Raw genomic sequence first — 21,222 nt, forward strand, 5'->3', positions numbered from 1 at the left:
TCCCACCATCTCCGTCATACATAGGAAGATCACTATCTTCCATGCTGCTAGGGGGAACCACTTATCAAATATCCCAAAGGTGTTTCTTTTTTTCCCAGAAGGCAACTGCTCTTTCTTGGTCTTCCCTTTGAAAACGTTTCCCTTCTCATCCAAGAAGCTTCTTTAGTTCATCATGGAATTCCAGTTGCATTTGGAAAAAACAGAACTTTGGGACAATCATGATCAGGATGATTGAGAATCTCCATAGACATTCACCTATCAAATAAATTACTGAAGACTTTCTGAAAAACTTCAGAAAATTTCAACAAAATTCCAAATTGGCTAAAACGTGGCACAAAAGCTTACTGCCAAACTGGGTTTAGACAGCATGTTAATCCACATCCCCACAGACATGCACAAAATCTAACAAAACACCTAACAGAGCTTTGCATATTCTTCAAATTGTAGCTGCTGGCATTCCAATTGACCTGGGTAGACATGGGTTAGTTTTGTTAGCTTAGACCTGCATTAATTTTTTCCCATGGTTTACAAAGATGTGCAAACTTTACTTAGCCAGGGGGGTCAGTTTATTGCACAAAGCCAGTTAAGACCTTAATTGACTGAGCAAAAAAAAGCTCACCCAGCCATAATGGGATGCAGAGAGAGGTTTTTCCTACTTTTATCATCTTGCCTACTTTTGCTTTACTCCCTCTTCCAAGTCCTGACCCTGGAGAATTCACTATTCCCGACAGCATCAGGACTGAAGTGATGGCATTGTTTTTTTAGGTGTGAGAAGGGAAACTCATAAAACCTGTATTGAGGCCTTGAAAGAAACTGAACCCAGTTACAGTTTCTACAGAGGAATTATTCTACAGAGGAATTATTCCTTCTACAGAGGAATTCAATTATTCTACATAATTCTACAGAGGAATTCAATTATTCAATTATTCTACAGAGGAATTATTGAGTGTGTCATTTGCACCTCTATAACTGTCTGGTTCGGTTCTGCAACCCAACAAGAAAAACACAGACTTCAGAGGATAATTAGAACTGCAGAAAAAATAATTGCTAACAACCTGCCTTCCATTGAGGACCTGTATACTGCACGAATCAAGAAGAGGGCCGTGAAAATATTTGCAGATCCCTCGCATCCTGGACATAAACTGTTTCAACTCCTACCTCAAAACGACGCTATAGAGCACTGCACACCAGAACAACTAGACACAAGAACAGTTTTTCCCGAAGGCCATCACTCTGCTAAACAAATAATTCCTCAACACTGTCAGACTATTTACTGAATCTGCACTACTATTAATCGTTTCATAGTTCCCATCACCAATCTCTTTCCACTTATGACTGTATGACTATAACTTGTTGCTGGCATTCCAATTGACCTGGGTAGACATGGGTTAGTTTTGTTAGCTTAGACCTGCATTAATTTTTTCCCATGGTTTACAAAGATGTGCAAACTTTACTTAGCCAGGGGGGTCAGTTTATTGCACAAAGCCAGTTAAGACCTTAATTGACTGAGCAAAAAAAAGCTCACCCAGCCATAATGGGATGCAGAGAGAGGTTTTTCCTACTTTTATCATCTTGCCTACTTTTGCTTTACTCCCTCTTCCAAGTCCTGACCCTGGAGAATTCACTATTCCCGACAGCATCAGGACTGAAGTGATGGCATTGTTTTTTTAGGTGTGAGAAGGGAAACTCATAAAACCTGTATTGAGGCCTTGAAAGAAACTGAACCCAGTTACAGTTTCTACAGAGGAATTATTCTACAGAGGAATTATTCTACAGAGGAATTCAATTATTCAATTATTCTACATAATTCTACAGAGGAATTATTGAGTCTGTCATTTGCACCTCTATAACTGTCTGGTTCAGTTCTGCAACCCAACAAGAAAAACACAGACTTCAGAGGATAATTAGAACTGCAGAAAAAATAATTGCTACCAACCTGCCTTCCATTGAGGACCTGTATACTGCACGAATCAAGAAGAGGGCCGTGAAAATATTTGCAGATCCCTCGCATCCTGGACATAAACTGTTTCAACTCCTACCCTCAAAACGACGCTATAGAGCACTGCACACCAGAACAACTAGACACAAGAACAGTTTTTTCCCCGAAGGCCATCACTCTGCTAAACAAATAATTCCCTCAACACTGTCAGACTATTTACTGAATCTGCACTACTATTAATCGTTTCATAGTTCCCATCACCAATCTCTTTCCACTTATGACTGTATGACTATAACTTGTTGCTGGCAATCCTTATGATTTATATTGATATATTGATCATCAATTGTGTTGTAAATGTTGTACCTTGATGAACGTATCTTTTCTTTTATGTACACTGAGAGCATATGCACCAAGACAAATTCCTTGTGTGTCCAATCACACTTGGCCAATAAAATTCTATTCTATTCTATTCTATTAAGCTTAATAAAGAGACATTCCAAGATCATCAGAATGGGACATATTCATTTTGCCCTTGGTGTAATGCCACCTATTGTCCTTCCTCACTCCTTTCGCTGAAGATCTCAACAACACTCGTCTCATGGCTGCCCTTCTGCTAAGCTATGCATTGCAAGCTGACAGCCTGACATCAGTAACTGGGGGGTGGGTGGGCAGGAATGCAGGGAGGGAACTCAGAGGAATAGAAACCAAGCAGTAGCATCCTGTGAGAAGCATCAGCTGTCTCAGGGTTGTTAAGCAAATCTTGCTTCCCTATTATCTTTTCTTGTCAGAAGGTCACAAAAAGGGATCACATGACCTCAGATCACTGCAACTGTCGTAAATATATGCCAGTAGCCAAATGTCCAAATTTTGATAACTTGATCATAAGAGAACTGCAACAGTCATGTCAAAACCAGTCATAAACCTTTTTTTTCAGTGCTGTTGTAACTTTGAACGGTCACTAAATGAATAGTTGTAAATTGAAGACTATCTGTAAGCTATAGTGGCAAAATATATGTTTAAATATACCAAAAAAATTAATCCTTTGTGACAAAATACTGCTTTCTTAGGTACAAATTATAAGATTGTTACAAAAAAATTGCAGCAAAAGTTTAATCAATTATTTGATTTCTTCTAGACTATAAATATTGGAGTCTCCAGTTTTGTTGCCTCAAACAGCCCTATCTGTGCAAGATGGCTCTGTACTGAATACATCTGGAAGCACTTTGAAGGTTGTAAGCCAGAATCTCCCTGGCTACAACAACATCAGCCTGCTGACTCACAGAACAAGCCTGTGCATCAGGCTTTCTTTTCCATGTGGTGTCACTAATCAATAAACTTTAATCCAAGGGCAGATGATGCTTCTGAATTTTTCTCTTGTGTGTTTTCATTCATTGAGGACTCCCGGTGCTCATTGCCAAAAAAAAAAAAAAACCCAAAAAAAACAAACAACAACCAAAAAGTCACTGAATCTAAAAAATATTCAAGTTGCACACAAACTTTCTCTTCCTGAAACTATTGTATGTGACCTGTCCCTGAACACCACACTTCGATTCTTACTATGCTACAGAGCCCCTGACTACGACATTGCTCATGCAATCATGTTAACAACACTGCTAACATGGGCTGCCTCTTGCCCATATCCTCTCATCTTCCTGGGTGACCTAAATCTACCTTCTATTAACTGGATAACAAATGAATGTACAACTGAACCGATCCATACTACACTATACAACGCTGTTACAAACCTAGGTCTTGAACAACTAGTAACTAACAATACAAGACTCAACAATTGCCTTGACCTCATCTTCTGCAACAACACTAACTCAATTTATGGACTACAAATAAAAGAACCCTTTTCCAACAGCGACCACTGCATGATAGACTTTTGTCTCAATATATGCCCTTACATAAATTGTTATAATAATAATATTCCAAACTACAATTTCAAAAAAGCCAACTATGACCTTATAAACAATGATCTCTCTAACTAACTAACCAGAGCATATAAAACATTTGCTAGACCAATTCTTGAATACAGCTCGCCTGTCTGGAACCCATACCACATTTCAGACATCAATACAATTGAACGTTTCCAGAAATATTTTACAGGAGTTCTCCACTCTGAATACAACAAAATACCTTGTGCCACCAGGCTTGAAATCCTGGGTTTAGAAAACTTAGAACTCTGCCACCTCCGACAGGACCTGTGTTTAACTCATAGAATCATCTATTGCAATGTCCTTCCTGTTAAAGACTACTTCAGCTTCAATCGCAACAATACAAGAGCAAACAATAGATTTAAACTTAATGTCAACCGCTTCAATCTTGGTTGAAGAAAATATGACTTCTGTAACAGAGTTATTAACACTTGGAACTCACTACCTGACTCTGTGGTCTCTTCTCAAAATCCCAAAAGCTTTAGCCAAAAACTGTCTACCATTGACCTCACCCCATTCCTAAGAGGTCTGTAAGGGGCATGCATAAGAGCACAAACGTGCCTACCAATCCTGTCCTATTATTCCCTTTCATTATATCTAATTAATATTTATTTATTTATTTTATTTATTATTCACATTTTTATACCGCCCTTCTCCGAAGACTCAGGGCGGTGTATATAGTTATTACATACTTATGCTCATATATATTATATAGTTGTTACATGTCAATGCTTATATATACTGTTGTGACAACATAAATAAATAAAACCAAATCCAAAATGAACCAATTGAGGCAGCACCGATGATGTTCCCTATGGGAGATATATGGCACTCCAACATCAAAAATATCTCTGAAACCACCAACAGACCATTAGAACCATGCAGCAGCATCATGGCACACAAACCAATTAGAGCTCTCTGAAATATCCTAAATAAACCGAAAGACGAGAAATAAACTTCATCACTCCTTTTTGGGGCCGTTTTTTTCAGTATATTTTTTATAAGTTTCTCTAGCCCCGTCCAATGTCTGACAGAACAATGGCCAAGTAGTTTGCAATTGCTTTATCCATTCTGTTAGGGAAAGGCAGGTGCCTCTTGTGGTAGTTCTGACATGGCTACAAAGTCTCTACTAGTTGCAAAGCTAGTTTTGCTATGTAGTGCATTGTTATAAGCTACTTCTCCAAATGGGAATAGGTCTGTCCAATTGTCTTGCTGGTAATTGATAAAACATCAAAGGTATTATTCCATTACACCGTTGGTACGTTCACAGGCACCATTAGTCTGAGGATGGTACAAGGAACTCAGACCTTGGGTGGTTCCTGATAACTTAAAAAATACCTGCCAAAAATGAGAAGTGAACGGCACACCATGATTGGATATGATCCTCTTGGGAGCTCCATGTAGATGATAAATGTATTTGACAGTTTTGCCAGGGTTCATGCAGAAGGGATCTTTGGGCCTGCTACAAAGTGTACTTGTTTGGAAAAGAGATTGGTGGTAACCCAAACTACAGTCTTCCCGGAGATTTCCGGTAGCTCAACAATGAAATCTATGGAAATTTCTTTCAAGGGTGCTGGGCAGAGGTGAAATCAAGCAGGTTCTGGAGAACCGATAGCGGAAATTTTGAGCAGTTTGGAGAACCGGCAAATACCATCTCTGGCTGACCCCAGAGTGGTGTGGAATTGGAGATTTTGCAATATCCTTCCTCCAGGAGTGGGGAGGGAATGGAGATTTTGCAGTATCCTTCCCCTGCCAAGTCACACCACGGCCCACAGAACCGGTAGTAAAAATAATTGGATTTCACCAATGGTGCTGAGGGACCTCCTGCAATAATTCTTGCAGCTTGCCACTAACCCTTTTGCAGCACAGATAGGACAATCAGCTACATAGCATTCTATGTCCTTTTTCATGCTTGGCCACCAAAACTGGTGTCTGATAAGATGCAGGGTTTTAACAAAGCCAAAATGCCCTCTGGTTTTAGAGTCACTGTTCCTATGTAAGACCAAGTCTTTAGCTGGCTGGCACATAGAGTTTACTGTCCACTCATGCAAATCCGTCGTGCATGAAACACATTTCCTTATTTTTTAAAAACTATTCATCTTGGAGCAGGGCTTTTATTCATAGGGCTATGACCTCAGCCACACTGGGTTGCATTTTGTGTTGGGCTCTGGTGGTAACCGGTACTGCTATTTGAGTGGAGCGGATGATGGCATCTACTATCTCCTCCTTGGCACTATTATATTGGGGCAGTCTGGACAAGGCACCTCCTAGAAAGTAGAGACAGCTTTCAGGTGGTCTTCAGTTCTTCCAAGTTTTTAGGGTCAGTCCACACCTTGAAAGGTTCCTTGCCCTGTTCCAAGAAGTGTTGCCATTGAGTAACGCCCAACTTACTGCATAAGCCTCTTTTTCCCAAACCATCCACCTATGTTTCACCTCAGACAGGTTTATTTTGGAAGTGTAAGCGCATGGTTCCAAGTGTCCCTGGGGGATCCTTCTGGAGGAGGACTGTTCCAATTGTATAGTATCTTGAGCTTCTCAAAAGCTGCCTGACATTCAATGGACCATTTGAATGGACCACATCAATTTATATCAAAAAATTCATCCTTCAATCTTTCATTATTCATTGCCTCAATATACACTCCTAGTACCAATCACAATCATTAATACATAATTCTATAATATAGAGTATAATTCTACTATTAATACACATATGTACATTAAAATATTCTTTCATCGTCTAATCACCCATTTTTATTTCTAATATACTTCTACTGTTAATACGCATGTTTACTTTAAAATCTATTCTTTCATTGTTTAATCACCCATTATTTAGTTCTAGTATTTCACTGCTGATCATATTTTTATGCATCTTTAATATTTCAAATTCTAGTTTCACTTATTTAGTTCTTATTCGTAATTCTCCCTTCTACTTTTATTGAAATGTTATTCTAATGTCCATTACACTACTTGAAAAATAATTAGCCAGCCTATGTAATTCTAATATCAATACATATTTATTAAGATATATTTATGAAGGATTCCTTCCCCCCCCTTATCCATCATCTCTTGCCTGCATCTGAACTTTCAATCTTATTTTCTTTTTGGTTTGCCTTCCATATTCATCCGCTAAGTCTCTTACTCCCTCTACTTCTAAATCTGTCTTCTGTTTATGTGATCTAACGTTTTCTCCCTTCTCTACCCTTTCCCACTGTCTGTTTCCAGAACTATCTGCTTCTGGCCCCTTCTCTTTTCCCCAGCTCTCTTCCTGTTTCTTTTGTTCCCGTTTTACATCTTTTACATTATTTTCCTCCTTTTTTAATTACTTAACCGCTATTGGCTTTAGTAATATCTTGTCCTTTTTGATTTCTTTCTGCTGGTTTCTCAGTTCTGCTTTTCCCTCTGATGGTTCCATTCTTTCCTCATTGCCCTGGTCCTTGTCCACTCCCCTTGCTGAGCTAAATAAGTGCTTCAGGGCGCATCCCATCAAGAGGGGTGAGGCTACCTCCTTGCAAGTAGTAGCTGACCTTCTTTGTATCCGCTTCCTCTCAGTCCTATATGCTCTCAGATCTGGAGGAGGAGGTAGGTCTTCATCACCACTGATCATCTGCAGCTGTGGGCCCTCTCCACTTACCGCATCTGGGCTTCTCAGCTATGGCTGAGCCTCTCTGTCTCTAGCTCAGCTATCTGCTCGTCTGGTTGCTCCCCTGTGCTCAGCCTCTCAACTCCTGGCTTGTCACTCTCGACTGCTGGATAATCCTCCTCTGAACTAGTGTCTGGAGAGGCATCTGGGGGAGTCATCATAGAGGGTGAGGATGGAATTGATCTAATTCGTGCTCACTGAACGCTTCCTTACAGTGGCAGAATTCTTTTGGGATGGGAGGCCCCTCCCCATCTCCTGCTGGACAGGATCATTCACCAGAATCCGCTCCTTTTCTGTCTCAAAATTGAAGTTTTCTGGCCGAAAGGGAATTCTCCTACCAATGACAAGGTATGGCTTGTGCTAACTCCTCAGGGAAGAGTGGATCTTGAAAAGAAGTGGTTTTTCTGCTTTGCCAGAAAAGGGGCGTACAGGTAATCCCCCAGGTACAAACGTTCATTTGGTGAATTTGCACAAGAATGATTTTATTCAGAAAGGGCTTTAGTAATATCTTGGCATTAACAACTCTGTTACTGAAGTCATATTTTCTACAATCAAGATTGGAGTGGTTCACATTAAGCTTAAATCTATTGTGTACTTGTGTATTGTTACGATTGAAGCTGAAGTAGTCTTCGACAGGAAGGACATTGTAATAGATGATTCTATGAGTTAAACTTAGGTCATGCCAAAGGTGGCGGAATTCTAAATTTTCTAAACCTAGGATTTCAAGTCTGGTGGCATAAGGTATTTTGTTGTGATCAGAGGAGTGGAGAACTCTACTTGTAAAATATTTCTGGACATGCTCAATTGTATTAATGTCCGAAATGAGGTGTGGGTTCCAGACAGGCGAGCTGTATTCGAGTATTGGTCTGGCAAATGTTTTATATGCTCTGGTTAGTAGTGTAATCTTTCTGGAGAAGAAGCTACACAAGATTAAGTTTAGAACTCTTTAAGCCTTTTTGCCGATGTAGTTGCAGTGGGTTTTGGCACTTAGTTCGTTTGATATGAAAACTCCAAGGTCTTTGACGGGGTGAGGGTCATCTACAAGGTAATGTCCATCAAGCTTGTATTTAGTGTTCTGATTCTTTTTTCCAATGTGTAAGACACAGCATTTGCTGGTTGTGATTTGGAGTTGCCAAATTTTTGACCATTCCGACACAAAGTCAAGGTCTTTTTGAAGGGTAGCCGCATTGTTGGTAGTGTTAAATAGTTTAACATCATTGGCAAACAGAACACAATTACTTATAATATGGTCACAGAGGTCATTAATGTATAATATGAAGAGTTTTGGTCCTAGAACGCTGCCTTGGGGGACACTGCTATTGACAGGAGCGGGATTTGATAGGGCACTGCCTATTTTGACCACTTGTCTGTTTGACAGGAACGCAGTTATCCAATTATGGTGGGGTCTGGAGATGCCGTAGGATTTAAGCTTTGCCCTAGTCAAGATTTGTAGTCCATATGTTTTTGCAGTGAAAAAGTTTTAAATTACAGGATAATTTTTTTCTGAAACCAAATTGTTTATTAGAGAGTAAGTTGTTTGTTTCAAGGTGGAGGGTGATGGATTGGTTGATGATTGATTCCATTACTTTGCAGGTGACGCAGCATAAAGAAATTGATCTGTAATTTTCAACTAGGCTGGGGTCTCCTTTTTTGAAGACAGGGATGACTATGGCTAGTGACCATAATCTGGGAAGGGAGCTGGTCCTGAAAGATTTTTAAAAGATTATGCTTAGGGGTTTTGCTATAACAGTGGAAAGCTTTTTTAAGAAGTATGCACATAGACCATCAGGTCTAATAGATAGAAATAGTTTCAATCTGTGAAGGGCCTTTTCATCATTATCTTCTGTGAAATCTATTTGTGTTAGATCGTTGTAATCATTCTTGGTACAACTGCACGGTATGGGGAAGGGGCAGATATGGCGGAAGTGGGGGCTCGGATCGTGTTAAGGGGGTGCGCGCTCGATGCTTGCAGGCGATCGCACGCCCCGAGCCCTCAGACTTTTCCCGTTCCCCGGATGGTCAAGACCCTCAGAGCCCGGGCCTTCGGCTGATGTTGTGCAATGCATGGTCCGTGGCCAATAAGGCCCCCCTAATCTATGATCTTATTCAGGGGGGTGCCGCAGACTTTATAGGCATTACGGAGACCTGGTTGGGCGCAGAAGGGGGCATGCCCCTGGTGCAAATGTGCCCGCCGGGTTTCCGAGCATTCCATCAGCCAAAGGCCCAGGGTAGGGGTGGAGGGGTGGCGGTTGTGATTAGAGAGAGTCTAGAACCGAGGGAGACCACTGTACCTCAGATTGCCGGGTGTGAATCCCTCTTTGTGAGATGGGGTCATAGATGTCATATGGGCTTGCTGGTCGCGTACCTAGCTCCTTGCTGCGTGACAGCTGCCCTGCCCGAGCTCCTGGAGGTGCTTGCTGGGGTGGCGGTTGAGACCCCCAGACTCTTAGTCATGGGGGACTTTAACTTGCCATCTTCCGGCTCGTCGTCAACAGCAGCTCGGGAGTTCACGGCTTCCATGACGGCCTTGGACCTGACTCAAGTAGTTGATGGCCCTACTCACACTGGGGGTGGTACACTGGACCTGATTTTTATCTCTGGTCAGTGGTCGAGAGATCTGGACCTGAAGGAAATAGTCATTGAACCTTTGTCATGGTCAGATCACTCTCTCCTTCGCCTAGACTTTCTGACCGCCATCCAACACCGCAGGGAGACGGAGCCGATGCGTTGGTTCTGTCCCAGGCGCCTGATGGACCCAGAGAGGTTCCGGACGGAGCTTGGGCCACTTCCTGAGGGTCTGACTCACGGCACGTCTGAGGAACTTGTTGCGGCCTGGGAACGGGCCGCGGCGGGGGCCTTAGACCGTGTCGTGTCTCTGCGGCCTCTGACCCGGCGCAGGTCCCAACTGGCTCCTTGGTTCTCCGAGGAGCTGAGGGGGATGAAGCGCCGGAGAAGACACCTAGAGAGTTCCTGGAGGTCTAGCCGTTCAAAGGCTGATCGGACACTAGTGAAGTCCTATAATAGGGCTTACCTAGTGGCATTGAGGGAAGCGAGGCGTTGCTACGCCTCCTCCCTCATTGCGTCGGCAGATAACCGCCGAGGCGCCCTGTTTCGGGTGACTCGTTCCCTCCTTCACCAGGGGGAGCGGGATGACCCGTTGCAGGGACATGCTGAGGAGTTTAACAGTTATCTATACGATAAAATCGTTCAGCTTCGGGACGGTTTGGACCAAAATTGCGGTGACTCAGGTGAGATGTCCAAGGGTGGTCTTGGTGACATTGTTTGGGATGAGTTTGACCCTGTGGCTCCCGAGGACATGGACAGGTTGTTGGGTAGGTTGAATGCCACCACGTGTTTACTGGACCCGTGCCCCTCCTGGCTGGTGCTGGCCACTCAGGAGGTGACACGAGGCTGGCTCCAGGCGATTACGAGTGCTTCTTTGGTGGAGGGTGTCTTTCCGGCCGCCTTGAAAGAGGCGGTGGTGAGGCCCCTCCTCAAGAAGCCTTCCCTGGACCCGGCTGTTTTAGGTAATTATCGTCCGGTCTCCAACCTTCGCTTCGTGGCGAAGGTTGTAGAGAGTATGGTGGCATATCAGTTTCCCTTACACCTGGATGAAACTGTCTATCTAGACCCGTTCCAGTCCGGTTTCCGGCCCGGTTACAGCACGGAGACGGCTTTGGTCGCGTTGGTGGATGATCTCTGGAGGGCCAGGGATAGGGGTTGTTCCTCTGCCCTGGTCCTATTAGACCTCTCAGCGGCTTTCGATACCATCGACCATGGTATCCTGCTGCGCCAGTTGGAGGGATTGGGAGTGGGAGGCACCGTTTATCGGTGGTTCTCCTCCTATCTCTCCGATCGGTCGCAGACGGTGTTGACAGGGGGGCAGAGGTCGGCTCCGAGGCGCCTCACTTGTGGGGTGCCGCAGGGGTCGATTCTCTCGCCCCTTCTGTTCAACATCTATATGAAGCCGCTGGGTGAGATCATCAGTGGCTTCGGTGTGAGGTACCAGCTGTGCGGATGACACCCAGCTGTACTTTTCCACACGGGCCACCCCAATGAAGCTATCAGTGCTGTCCCGGTGTCTGGAAGCCGACGGGTCTGGATGGGGAGAAACAGGCTCAAGCTCAATCCCTCCAAGACAGAGTGGCTGTGGATGCCGGCATCCCGGTACAGTCAGCTGAGTCCACGGCTGACTGTTGGAGGCGAGTCATTGGCCCCGATGGAGAGGGTGCGCAACTTGGGCGTCCTCCTGGATGAACGGCTGTCTCTGGAAGATCATTTGATGGCCGTCTCCAGGAGAGCGTTCTACCAGGTTCGCCTGGTGCGCCAGTTGCGCCCCTTTCTAGACCGGGATGCCCTATGCACGGTCACTCACGCCCTCGTGACGTCTCGCCTGGATTACTGCAATGCTCTCTACATGGGGCTCCCCTTGAAGGGCATCCGGAGGCTGCAGTTAGTCCAGAATGCGGCTGCGCGGGTGATAGAGGGAGCCCCTCGTGGCTCCCGTATGACACCTATCCTGCGCAGACTGCACTGGCTACCTGTGGCCTTCCGGGTGCGCTTCAAGGTCTTGGTAACCACCTTTAAAGCGCTCCATGGCATAGGGCCGGGTTATTTACGGGACCGCCTACTGCTACCGAATACCTCTCACCGACCCGTGCGCTCTCACAGAGAGGGACTCCTCAGGGTGCCGTCAGCGAGGCAGTGTCGTCTGGCGACGCCCAGGGGAAGGGCCTTCTCTGTGGGGGCTCCCACCCTCTGGAACGAACTACCCCCAGGACTCCGTCAACTTCCGGACCTTCGAACCTTCCGTCGCGAGCTTAAAACACACTTATTCATCTGCGCAGGACTGGATTAGATTTTAAATTTATTGGTTTTAAATGGGTTTTATTTTTTATATTGTTTTTAAACATTTGGCCTTTTAGAATAAGTTTTTTAATTGTTATTTTACTCTGTATTTATGTGTTTTTATTTGCCTGTGAACCGCCCTGAGTCCTTCGGGAGATAGGGCGGTATATAAATACGATTAATAAATAAAAATAAAATAAATAAATAAACTGGGGAATTTTGGGTATGAAGCATTACTGTTAACAAAGACTGAACCGAAGAATGTGTTAAAGAGATTTGCTTTAACTGTTTCATCATTACATTCTTTACCATTAGATCCTTTTAGGGGTGGGATGGATCTCAAGTCTTTAAGTTTGTTGTTTACAAAATTATAGAAAGCATGATTGGATTTTGTACGCAGAAGGTCTTCTTCTTGTTTGATGTGGTAATTGGTGCATTCAGTCTTTATTTGGTGGCATATATTTTTGTAGTAGTTTTTAAAGTTGGCTACATAACCAGTTTTGTTTCTTCGCCAGAGGGATTTTTTTTTTGATTGGAGCTTTTTTATTGAAATGGGTAGTTTTTTCCCCCTGATTTTGGTGGTGGTTTGTGGTACGTATAGTTTAATGACTCTATTGACTTCAAGTAGGAAATCTACACAAAACATTCTATAACGTTATGTTTCCTTGCTTTTATTTTGGAGATTACTGTAGTTTGTAGGTTTTAAATTAAAATTGCCTCCAGCAGTTGTTGGTACCCCATCACTGGAAGCTTTTAAGAAGAGACTGGATAGGCATTTATCAGAAATACTCTTTTGTTAGAGCAGTGGGTTAGACCAGATGACTTCATGGTCCCTTCCATCTCTGTTACTGTTGCAAGTCGATAGTTCTATAAATCCCTTCCCATCCCCCTCTGGGTGCCTGACTAGAAACTTAATTAATGGCAAGTTGGGTTTTTAAAAAAGCAACTGCAATCAGAGAGTTCTGTCAATTACTGTGCCACCCCTCTCTGGGCACCTGTCGAAGAACCTTGAACTGACTAACAGGAAGTGGGTTTTTTAAAAAAGCAACTGCAAATGGAGAGCTTTGCGACCCTGCTTGGAGGCAATTTAGTTTCTCAGCAGAAGGCTGCACCAGAAACAGCTGATAACTGCCCCGTGGAAAAGCCTCTCAGTTCAGTTAACTATGGCAGCAATCAATTAATGAATCAGAGGAAATAGTAAGTCAGATCTTCATTCATTTAATGACTCACTTGATTCAATTAATGAATTTAATTTTAAAATTTGTAAAATTGAGTCCGATTCATTTGACGAAATTTTGACTTAAGAACCTAATGTACAGGCTCCAATAGGTTCGTACCTTGAAAACTACCTGTACGTGCAAAGTTCTACTTCCACAGCCACTTTCTGGATGGGTTGTGGTTGAGGGAATCTTAATCTATTGCTAGATTCCCTTTCTCTAGTTATAAAGGCCAGAATTAAAGCCTTATCCATTATTTGGCACTATGATGGAAGTTATGGTTTCCACACGGGCTCCAATTTTAATCTCCACAATCCTGTTACAAATCTAGCAGGGTTTTCCCCTCTCACTCACCCACCAGACACTAGTGAGTCATCTAATTGTTGGAATGCTACCAGTATTTTTAGCTTACAGAATTACATTCCAAGAATTACATTCCAAGAATTACATTCCAAGGCTAGGGATGGATTTATAAGGCAATGGATATAACCACGGTGGGGCTTTCTTGGTTCCTGGCTCCAAAGTGGGTTCCAGCAGTTGACTGCTCAGTGACCCTCATACCACAACGGAAAAAGCCCCCCTAGGCTTTGTTTGAGGTTGCATCCCCCTTTGTTCACCTTCAGGAATCCCTGTGGGTCTTGGAATCAGCATCTTAGAGCGATCATGAAGTGGTAAAAATCATACAGCTCCTCAGCGTCAGTGGTGTGCAGCAAAATCACCTAGCTGGCTGCTGATTCCTCCAAGACTACTATATTGAGAAAATAGCTAATAGATAGAACCTTAATAAAAACAATAAGTAACATAAAGTAATAAAAAATAAAAAGAATAAAATTTCAAAACCCTCTGTTAACAAACTGTCACTGTAATCAACTCATAGTAAGTTTACCACAGCTTCTTATCTATCCCAAATGCTCTCATTCTTTACAGTATATAGCTGAACCTGGTGTGGTTTTTGCTGTTCTTCTTGCTGCTGTTTTATTAAAAACAGCCCTGAGTTTGCGGCTGGTGTGTCCTGCTTGCAAGCACCATTAACGGCCCCGCTGCTTCAGAAAAGCTATAAATCCCGCAGGAGAATTAGTGGGCTGCAGCAGACGAAGATCCGGCAAGCAGAAACTATGTCCAAGTAGGTTTATTTTGCATTTTGCTCTCTGGTGTTGCACTGGATAGGAGTCCAATTTCTGACAGCAGTCTCATCTGTCAGGACGGAGGTGAAAGGGAGCGTCACCAAACACTGGAATTAGGTGGATGCTGAATTTAATTTTCCATAGCATTATACAAGGAAGACAATTCCGTTTTTGTCCTTCTCCATTGGACAAAGAAGCTCCCTTTCAACACTGCTCCAAAGGGAGCATCACCTTTAAAGCCCTACAGGGCTTGCGAATACTGGGGTATGTGGTGGATTCCTGGGTAACTGGATGGATTATTGGGTTACGTGATAGTTACTGGGTTCCTTGGAATTCTGCATCCAATTTTGGTTGCCTCAATATAAAAAGGTGTTGAGACTCTGGAAAGAGGCAGAGAAAAGTAACAACGATGATTAGGGGACTGGAGGCTAAAACATATGAAGAATGGTTGCAGGGATTGGATATGTCTAGTCTAAAAAAGAGAAGATTTAGACATATTTCCTGACAGTGAGAACAATTAATTATGGAATGACTTGCCTCCAGAAGTTGTTAATGCTTCAACACTGGAGGTTTTTAAGAAGAGCTTGGACAAACATTTGTCCAGAATGTTGCAGGGTCTCTTTATTGAGCAGGAGGTTGGATTAGAAGACCTCCAAAGTCCCTTCCAAATGTTACTCAGTTTTCCAAAAAACCTATCCATCCTATTTGATGCAACAGTTTGGGTAGAGGTATAGATGCCGTCAGCCCATGACTTTGAGTTGGCAGGGACCTGGAGACAAGCCTTTTCTACCATGGACTCTCCTTTCCGGAATATTCCTCCCTTGGGAATTAAGACCTTTTAGAGTAAGGTTTTAAAAACTTGGCTGTTCTTAAACAGCTTAGAGCACCAAATGCGTTAAGGGCTTTACTGTTAGCGGGTTGATTGCCTCCACTGCTCTGTATATTTTTTCCTGCATGTATTTATTATTTTTAATTGTTCTGAATTTATTTGTTTGAGAACTGTAATTTGCTTTGAGTCACTGGGCTGTAGAAACTGAATGAGTAAATCAAATAAAGAAGATAACATGTTTGCCAAGGAAATAGCGGGGACTGGTCCAGGAAGTAGTCAGAAGCAAGGCTCCCCAAGAGACACAATAAGGGTCTTAATGACTTAACTTTAAAAACGTGCATGGTCTTTCATGCTCTCTCTCTCTCTGTCTGTCTCTCTCTCTCTCTCTCCTTCTAACTTTCAAGATCCTTCAACCACTCGGTTTTGATCTTCTGGGTTGCCAACTTCATTATATCAGGTGAGTCCTCCAGGGAATTCTGCCCTCATTCCCTTGAGCAAAACATAGCTGGAAAGCAGAATGGGACAACTTGCCACAGCCAACTCGCCATGGCCATCTCACCCCGGTAGAACACCCTGCAGGAAACTTCAACAAATGCAACAGTCAAATTAATTTCAATGGAACCATGGCTGAAAATAATAAAATAAAGACAATCCAGAAATACAATCATTGTGATAAAAACATGGTCACCAATAATCAAAGTAGCTGAATGAAATGATTAATAGAGCATTGGATTGTCTTGTGGCAACTTGGCCATGGCGAGTTGGCCGGGACAAATTGTCCTAAACCCGCTGGAAAAGGCTGGAAGGACTGACCATAGCAGCATACGAATTGGCACTACACACCAGATCCACATACTGAAAATATAATTGGGAGCTATTGCTAATCCTGACTGTGAATTTGGAAACATCCGACAAACTTTACATTATGCGATACAACACCCCTTCAGAAGGTCCCCTTGATCCCTGCATGAGATACAGGCAGGTCTCAACTTAAGACCATTTGTTCGATCACCGTTTGAAGTTACAACAGCATTGAAAAGTGACTTATGACCCACTTCCACACTTATGACCATTGCAGCTTCCCCAAATTCATATCAGAAGTGAAATTGAGGAAGACCCAACCTAGAACTAAGGAGAAATTCCTTGATAGTGAAACAATTGACCAGTGGAATGACTTGCGAGGACCCAGATTGTTGGGGGGCAATAAGTTGACTTTGTATATAGTATACAAATGGATGAAGACTATTGCTTAACACAATGTAAGCCGCCCTGAGTCTTCGGAGAAGGGCGGGATATAAATGCAAAAAAAAAAAAAAAGTTGTGGTTGCTCCATCACTGGAGGCTTTTAAGAAGAGATTGGACAGCCATTTGCCTGAAATGGTATAAGATGTCCTGCTTGAGCAGGGGGTTGGATAGAAGACCTCCAAGGTCCCTTCCAACTCTGCAATTCTGACTGATAGACAGTCCATAAAGAGCTGGCTCTTCATCTTCTTCATCTTCTAGCAGAAGACTTCTTCACTTGCCAGGAAACATCTTATGCTCTGCAATCCCAACCCCTTTCCTCAGAGTTTCAGATGCTCTCCAGGAGAATCAAAGGCTTGTAGGGAAATCATTTGAACCATTTTGATTCTTCTGATCTTCCTGATCATGCTCTCCTCTCTCTTGAACAGGCATAGAAGCGATACGCTGCCCCTTAGGTTGGTTCACGTTCCAAAACAAATGCTATGGGTTTCATTCTATACCCCAATCATGGAAAGATGCTGAGGTAAGAAACAACTATCTTTTGAACTTGAAGGAAGCCAATGTTAACTGGAAATGAGCCTTTTGGATCACTAGGATCTGTCCCTTTCAGCATCCAAAACTTAAGTCTCTGGGTTGCCCTGCCAGTGTTGCTGGGCATGTTCTTCGTCATTCCTTGATTAGGCTTTGTTTATTCTTTGATGGTTTGTTCTCCTTGATTGGAGTATTGTTTACAGCTTGATTCAAGCATTGCATTTCATGAGATCATCTTGCAAATGATGTGTAAAGTTGTGAATGTGGAAGCCTGTCTTTGTGGCCATAGACATCCTCCAGCCCATCCCTGAGTCTCCCTTCCAGCTACCTTCATTAATGTGTGTTAAGGTCAGCTTTGCTCTTCTGCACCTCCCGTATCAGAGGCTCATCCTAAAAGGTCTTCTCTTGGATCCTTTCAGACCTACTGCCAGCAGTACAGCCAGCAAGCTCACCTGGCCTCCATCGTCTCCAAGATGGAACAGGAGATGATTGCCACTCACATCTCCACCAACCACTTCACTAGAAAAGGTGTCTGGATTGGCCTCTATGATTCCTGCATGGTAATTAACCAGTCAAGTTGTTCCTTTATTTTTTCTTGCTCTGTTTCCATGGCTTGCCCCTTGAGGTCCCTAGATGAGGGCTCGGAAATACCTAGGAGAATTACACACCTGAACTCTCTCTTGCTGTGAGATGACGACCCATAGATTTAGGGTAATTGACAGCCTTCCTTCCTTGAAGGATGTGGGCTTATCTTTTGCTACCTCTGACATTGTCATTGGGAATGCAGGTGTTTAGGGAAGGAGGAAAGAACAGAGGGCCGGGGGCATTAGGAGGAGCTTTGGACAGACATCAGAGAGGTGGCTTGGATGGAGCAGAGCAGAATATCAGAAGGCAGAGGGAAGGAGACAGTGGGAGGAAATACAAGGAAGAATAGGAGAACAGGTCGGCTAGGTTGCCAAGCACCCAGAATTTGGTCATATGACAGAGGAAGCTACCCATCCGTTGGAAATTTGAATCCAAGTCGTAAGTCCCCTTTTTTGGGAAGGTCTTTACTTTGAACAGTTGCTAAGCAACGCATCATGATAACCTGAATTTCCATTTGATGGGAGGCTTCCTAGCTAGGAGAAAATTGGATAATTATGCATTAGAACCAATTTATTGCTTTTTGTTGTTGTTGCTTTTAGTATATTCACAATCGGTCAAGTTTTATAATTTTAACATGACTTTAGATGTTTTTTCACTTTGGATTGGGAGCCGTCCAGCATTGGTTGAAAGATGGGCAGCTGTGTAAATGTTTTAAATAAGTAAGTAAGTAAATAAATAAATAAGACTACATAAATAAAGAAATGAATCTGTCATATGTACTTCTATGACTGTCTGGTTTGGTACAGCAACCAAACAGCACAGGGACAGATAGTTAGGACTGCAGAAAAAACAATTGCAAGCAGCCTGCCTTCCACTGAGGACCTGTATATTGTGCAGATCAGGAGGAGGGCTCAGAAAATACCTACAGACCCCACACATCCTGGACATAAACTGTTTCAGCTCCTGCCCTTGGGATGCTGCTACAGGGCATTGCATGCCAAAACAACTAGACACAGGGATAGTTTCCCCTCCCCACCCCCCCACCCCCGTGCCATCACTCAGTTGAACTCCTAATACTCACAGTACTGTCTCACGTCTAAGTATATTTACCCATGTAGTCTATCTGTAGTAGTAGTATTATCCTTCTTACCTTAAGTACCCCTTCTTATTGATACTATTATGATTATTATGATGATTACTCTGTTGCTTTGCATGTACACTGAGAGCTTCTGCATTGGAGACAACTTCCTTGTGTTCAATCAGACTTGGCCAAATAAAAGATTTGATTCAATTCAATTCTCTCCCAAGCTTGGAAGTCTCTCAGCAAGAGCCTGTTGGAGTTCACATCACCCCGTTTTGCCCTCCACAGAGGGCTCCCTGAACATGAAATGGATTCCTAGTGATTCTCTGGGCCAAGTGGTAGGTCTGGTTGACCAGGTTTATCCCAACTTGGCTTCTCCGAGCACAGCTGGGTTGACATGCACTGTTGCCAGACATGAGATGCCAATGATTTGAAAGCAATTAGCCACATGGAGTCTTTCAGCTTCTATGAGGTTAAAAAAAAACCACCCTCCTCTTTTTACAGAAAAAATGCTGGAAATGGACTGATTACTCATCCATTTCCTATGTATCCTGGGAAGCAACCTTTCCTAAACCAAGGGACTACCTGAGTTGCATCCAGCTGTCTGCCACGTCAGGTGAGAATGGGACACCCATCCATAGAATGATGGGGTTGGAAGACATTGTGGAGGTTTTCTAGAACCTCAGACTGTTCACTCAAATCCTCAGAAACATGGTTGGTCCTTCTAATATGCAACAGGTTGGGAAGAAGTGAGAGATGTCCTCAAGACCAAACTTAAAATGGGCTGGTCTTCAAATTGTCCTCTTCTCTACCACCTCCCTTTCCTCCTTCTCTTTTTCTTCTCCTCCTCCCTTTCCTTCTCCTTCTCCTCACCACCATCTCCCTTTCCTCCTCCTCCCTTTTCCCTCCTCCATCACCATTTCTCCCCCTTTGCCCTCTCCTCCGTCCTTCTCTTCCTCCTCCTGCTTCCCCTTCTCCCCCTCTTCCTCTGATAGACCCCATCCCATTGCCATGCATCCCTTAGAATATAGAATATCATATGTTCCAATGTACTTCCAAAAGCCTGATCCAGGTAATACATTGTTGGTAGAATATGACCTACACCTTGCAAAGACTGGGAACATGCTGTAATTACAAGGTACAGTGAAATCAACCAGGAAGGCCTTAAAACTGAAGTCTGGAGTCAGTGATGAAAGTCCAAAGATAGCATGTCAGATAAGGAGTTGTGTACTACAAGAACCGGAGAAATTGTGAAGCCCTCATAAAGTTGATGGCTTGGGTCATTCTGCTCTGAATGCTTAAAATGGGGAGGGGGAGGGGATTAATGAGATATGCTTCTTCTATGCAAAGGTAAAGGAGGCGAGAGAGACACATGCTCAACCTCTTTCGCTTTTCTCTTTCAGGATTTCAAAAATGGAGGAATCGAAATTGTTCAAAAAAAGCACAGTTCCTTTGCATGTTTAGGGCTTAGTCAGAGGTGGTTTTCATTAGGGATGCCATGGTTCTTGCAATTGAATTGAGAAATGTCTCGACTACAAGAGACTCCTTGTTTCCCAATCCTTGAAGACCACCAGCTCTAAGCCTACATAGTCAATCCCATCAGGTTAAGGGTCCGATACTTTGCTGTGAAAACCAATAAACTATTTTCAATTTTATCTCTGTCATTGCTTTCCTTTTTCATTAGCATTTCTCAAGGCCCATGGAGGTCAATTCTCCATTAGCTAGCTGGGAAATTCTGGGAGTTGAAAGTGGCCAAGCGTGGTGAAATTCAATTTTGTTTATTACCGGTTCTGTGGGTGTGGCTTGGTAGGCATGGTGTGGCTTGGTGGGCGTGGCTTGGTGGCATTGGCAGGGAATGATACTGCAAAATCTCCATTCCACCCCACTCTGGAGCCAGCCAGAGGTGGTATTTCCCAGTTCTCCAAACTGCTCAAAATTTCTGCTACCGGTTCTCCAGAACCTGTCAGAACCTGCTGGATTCCCCCCCTGATTACAGCCCCCTAAAGATTTCAGCAAGGCTTTTGCACTTGCTTGTGCGAAGTAGCTAAATCTCACGACGCCTGTCACTCACCAGAGGTCACGGGTATCTTGCAAAGTTTCTAGTTGCATGTTCTAGCTATGTGGTTTGGGGCTTTTTCTTATAAGCGAGCATTAAGAGTTGTTAACCTAATCTTGCATAGCTTCTTCTCTAGTAATATTGTACTACTAACTAGAGCATACAAAACATTTCTAGACCAATTCCCAAATAT

The 21,222-nt window shown here is 43.3% G+C and overlaps 2 protein-coding genes across 2 annotated transcripts in view; both read left to right on the forward strand.

Annotated features, from left to right (window-relative positions):
- Nucleotides 1-3,263, forward strand: part of LOC131202608 (regenerating islet-derived protein 4-like) — a 32,528-nt gene extending 29,265 nt beyond the window's left edge. Inside the window, exon 5 of the mRNA XM_058191712.1 lies at nucleotides 3,075-3,263. Coding sequence (XP_058047695.1) covers nucleotides 3,075-3,145 — 71 coding nt within the window. The 3' untranslated portion in view covers nucleotides 3,146-3,263. The remainder of the gene's footprint in view (nucleotides 1-3,074) is intronic.
- Nucleotides 3,264-7,404: 4,141 nt separating this feature from the next.
- Nucleotides 7,405-20,567, forward strand: LOC131202445 (C-type Lectin CRL-like). Its single transcript, XM_058191436.1, has 8 exons — nucleotides 7,405-7,455; nucleotides 7,732-7,864; nucleotides 14,509-14,704; nucleotides 15,939-15,991; nucleotides 17,205-17,299; nucleotides 17,727-17,867; nucleotides 19,478-19,589; nucleotides 20,377-20,567. The coding sequence occupies exons 3-8, from the start codon at nucleotides 14,697-14,699 to the stop codon at nucleotides 20,442-20,444; spliced, it is 477 nt and encodes a 158-aa protein (XP_058047419.1). The 5' UTR covers nucleotides 7,405-7,455; nucleotides 7,732-7,864; nucleotides 14,509-14,696; the 3' UTR covers nucleotides 20,445-20,567.
- The last annotated feature ends 655 nt before the right edge of the window (nucleotides 20,568-21,222 follow it).

Source organism: Ahaetulla prasina, chromosome 7 (genome assembly GCF_028640845.1).
Source record: "Ahaetulla prasina isolate Xishuangbanna chromosome 7, ASM2864084v1, whole genome shotgun sequence".
NCBI classification, from domain to species: Eukaryota; Metazoa; Chordata; class Lepidosauria; order Squamata; family Colubridae; genus Ahaetulla; species Ahaetulla prasina.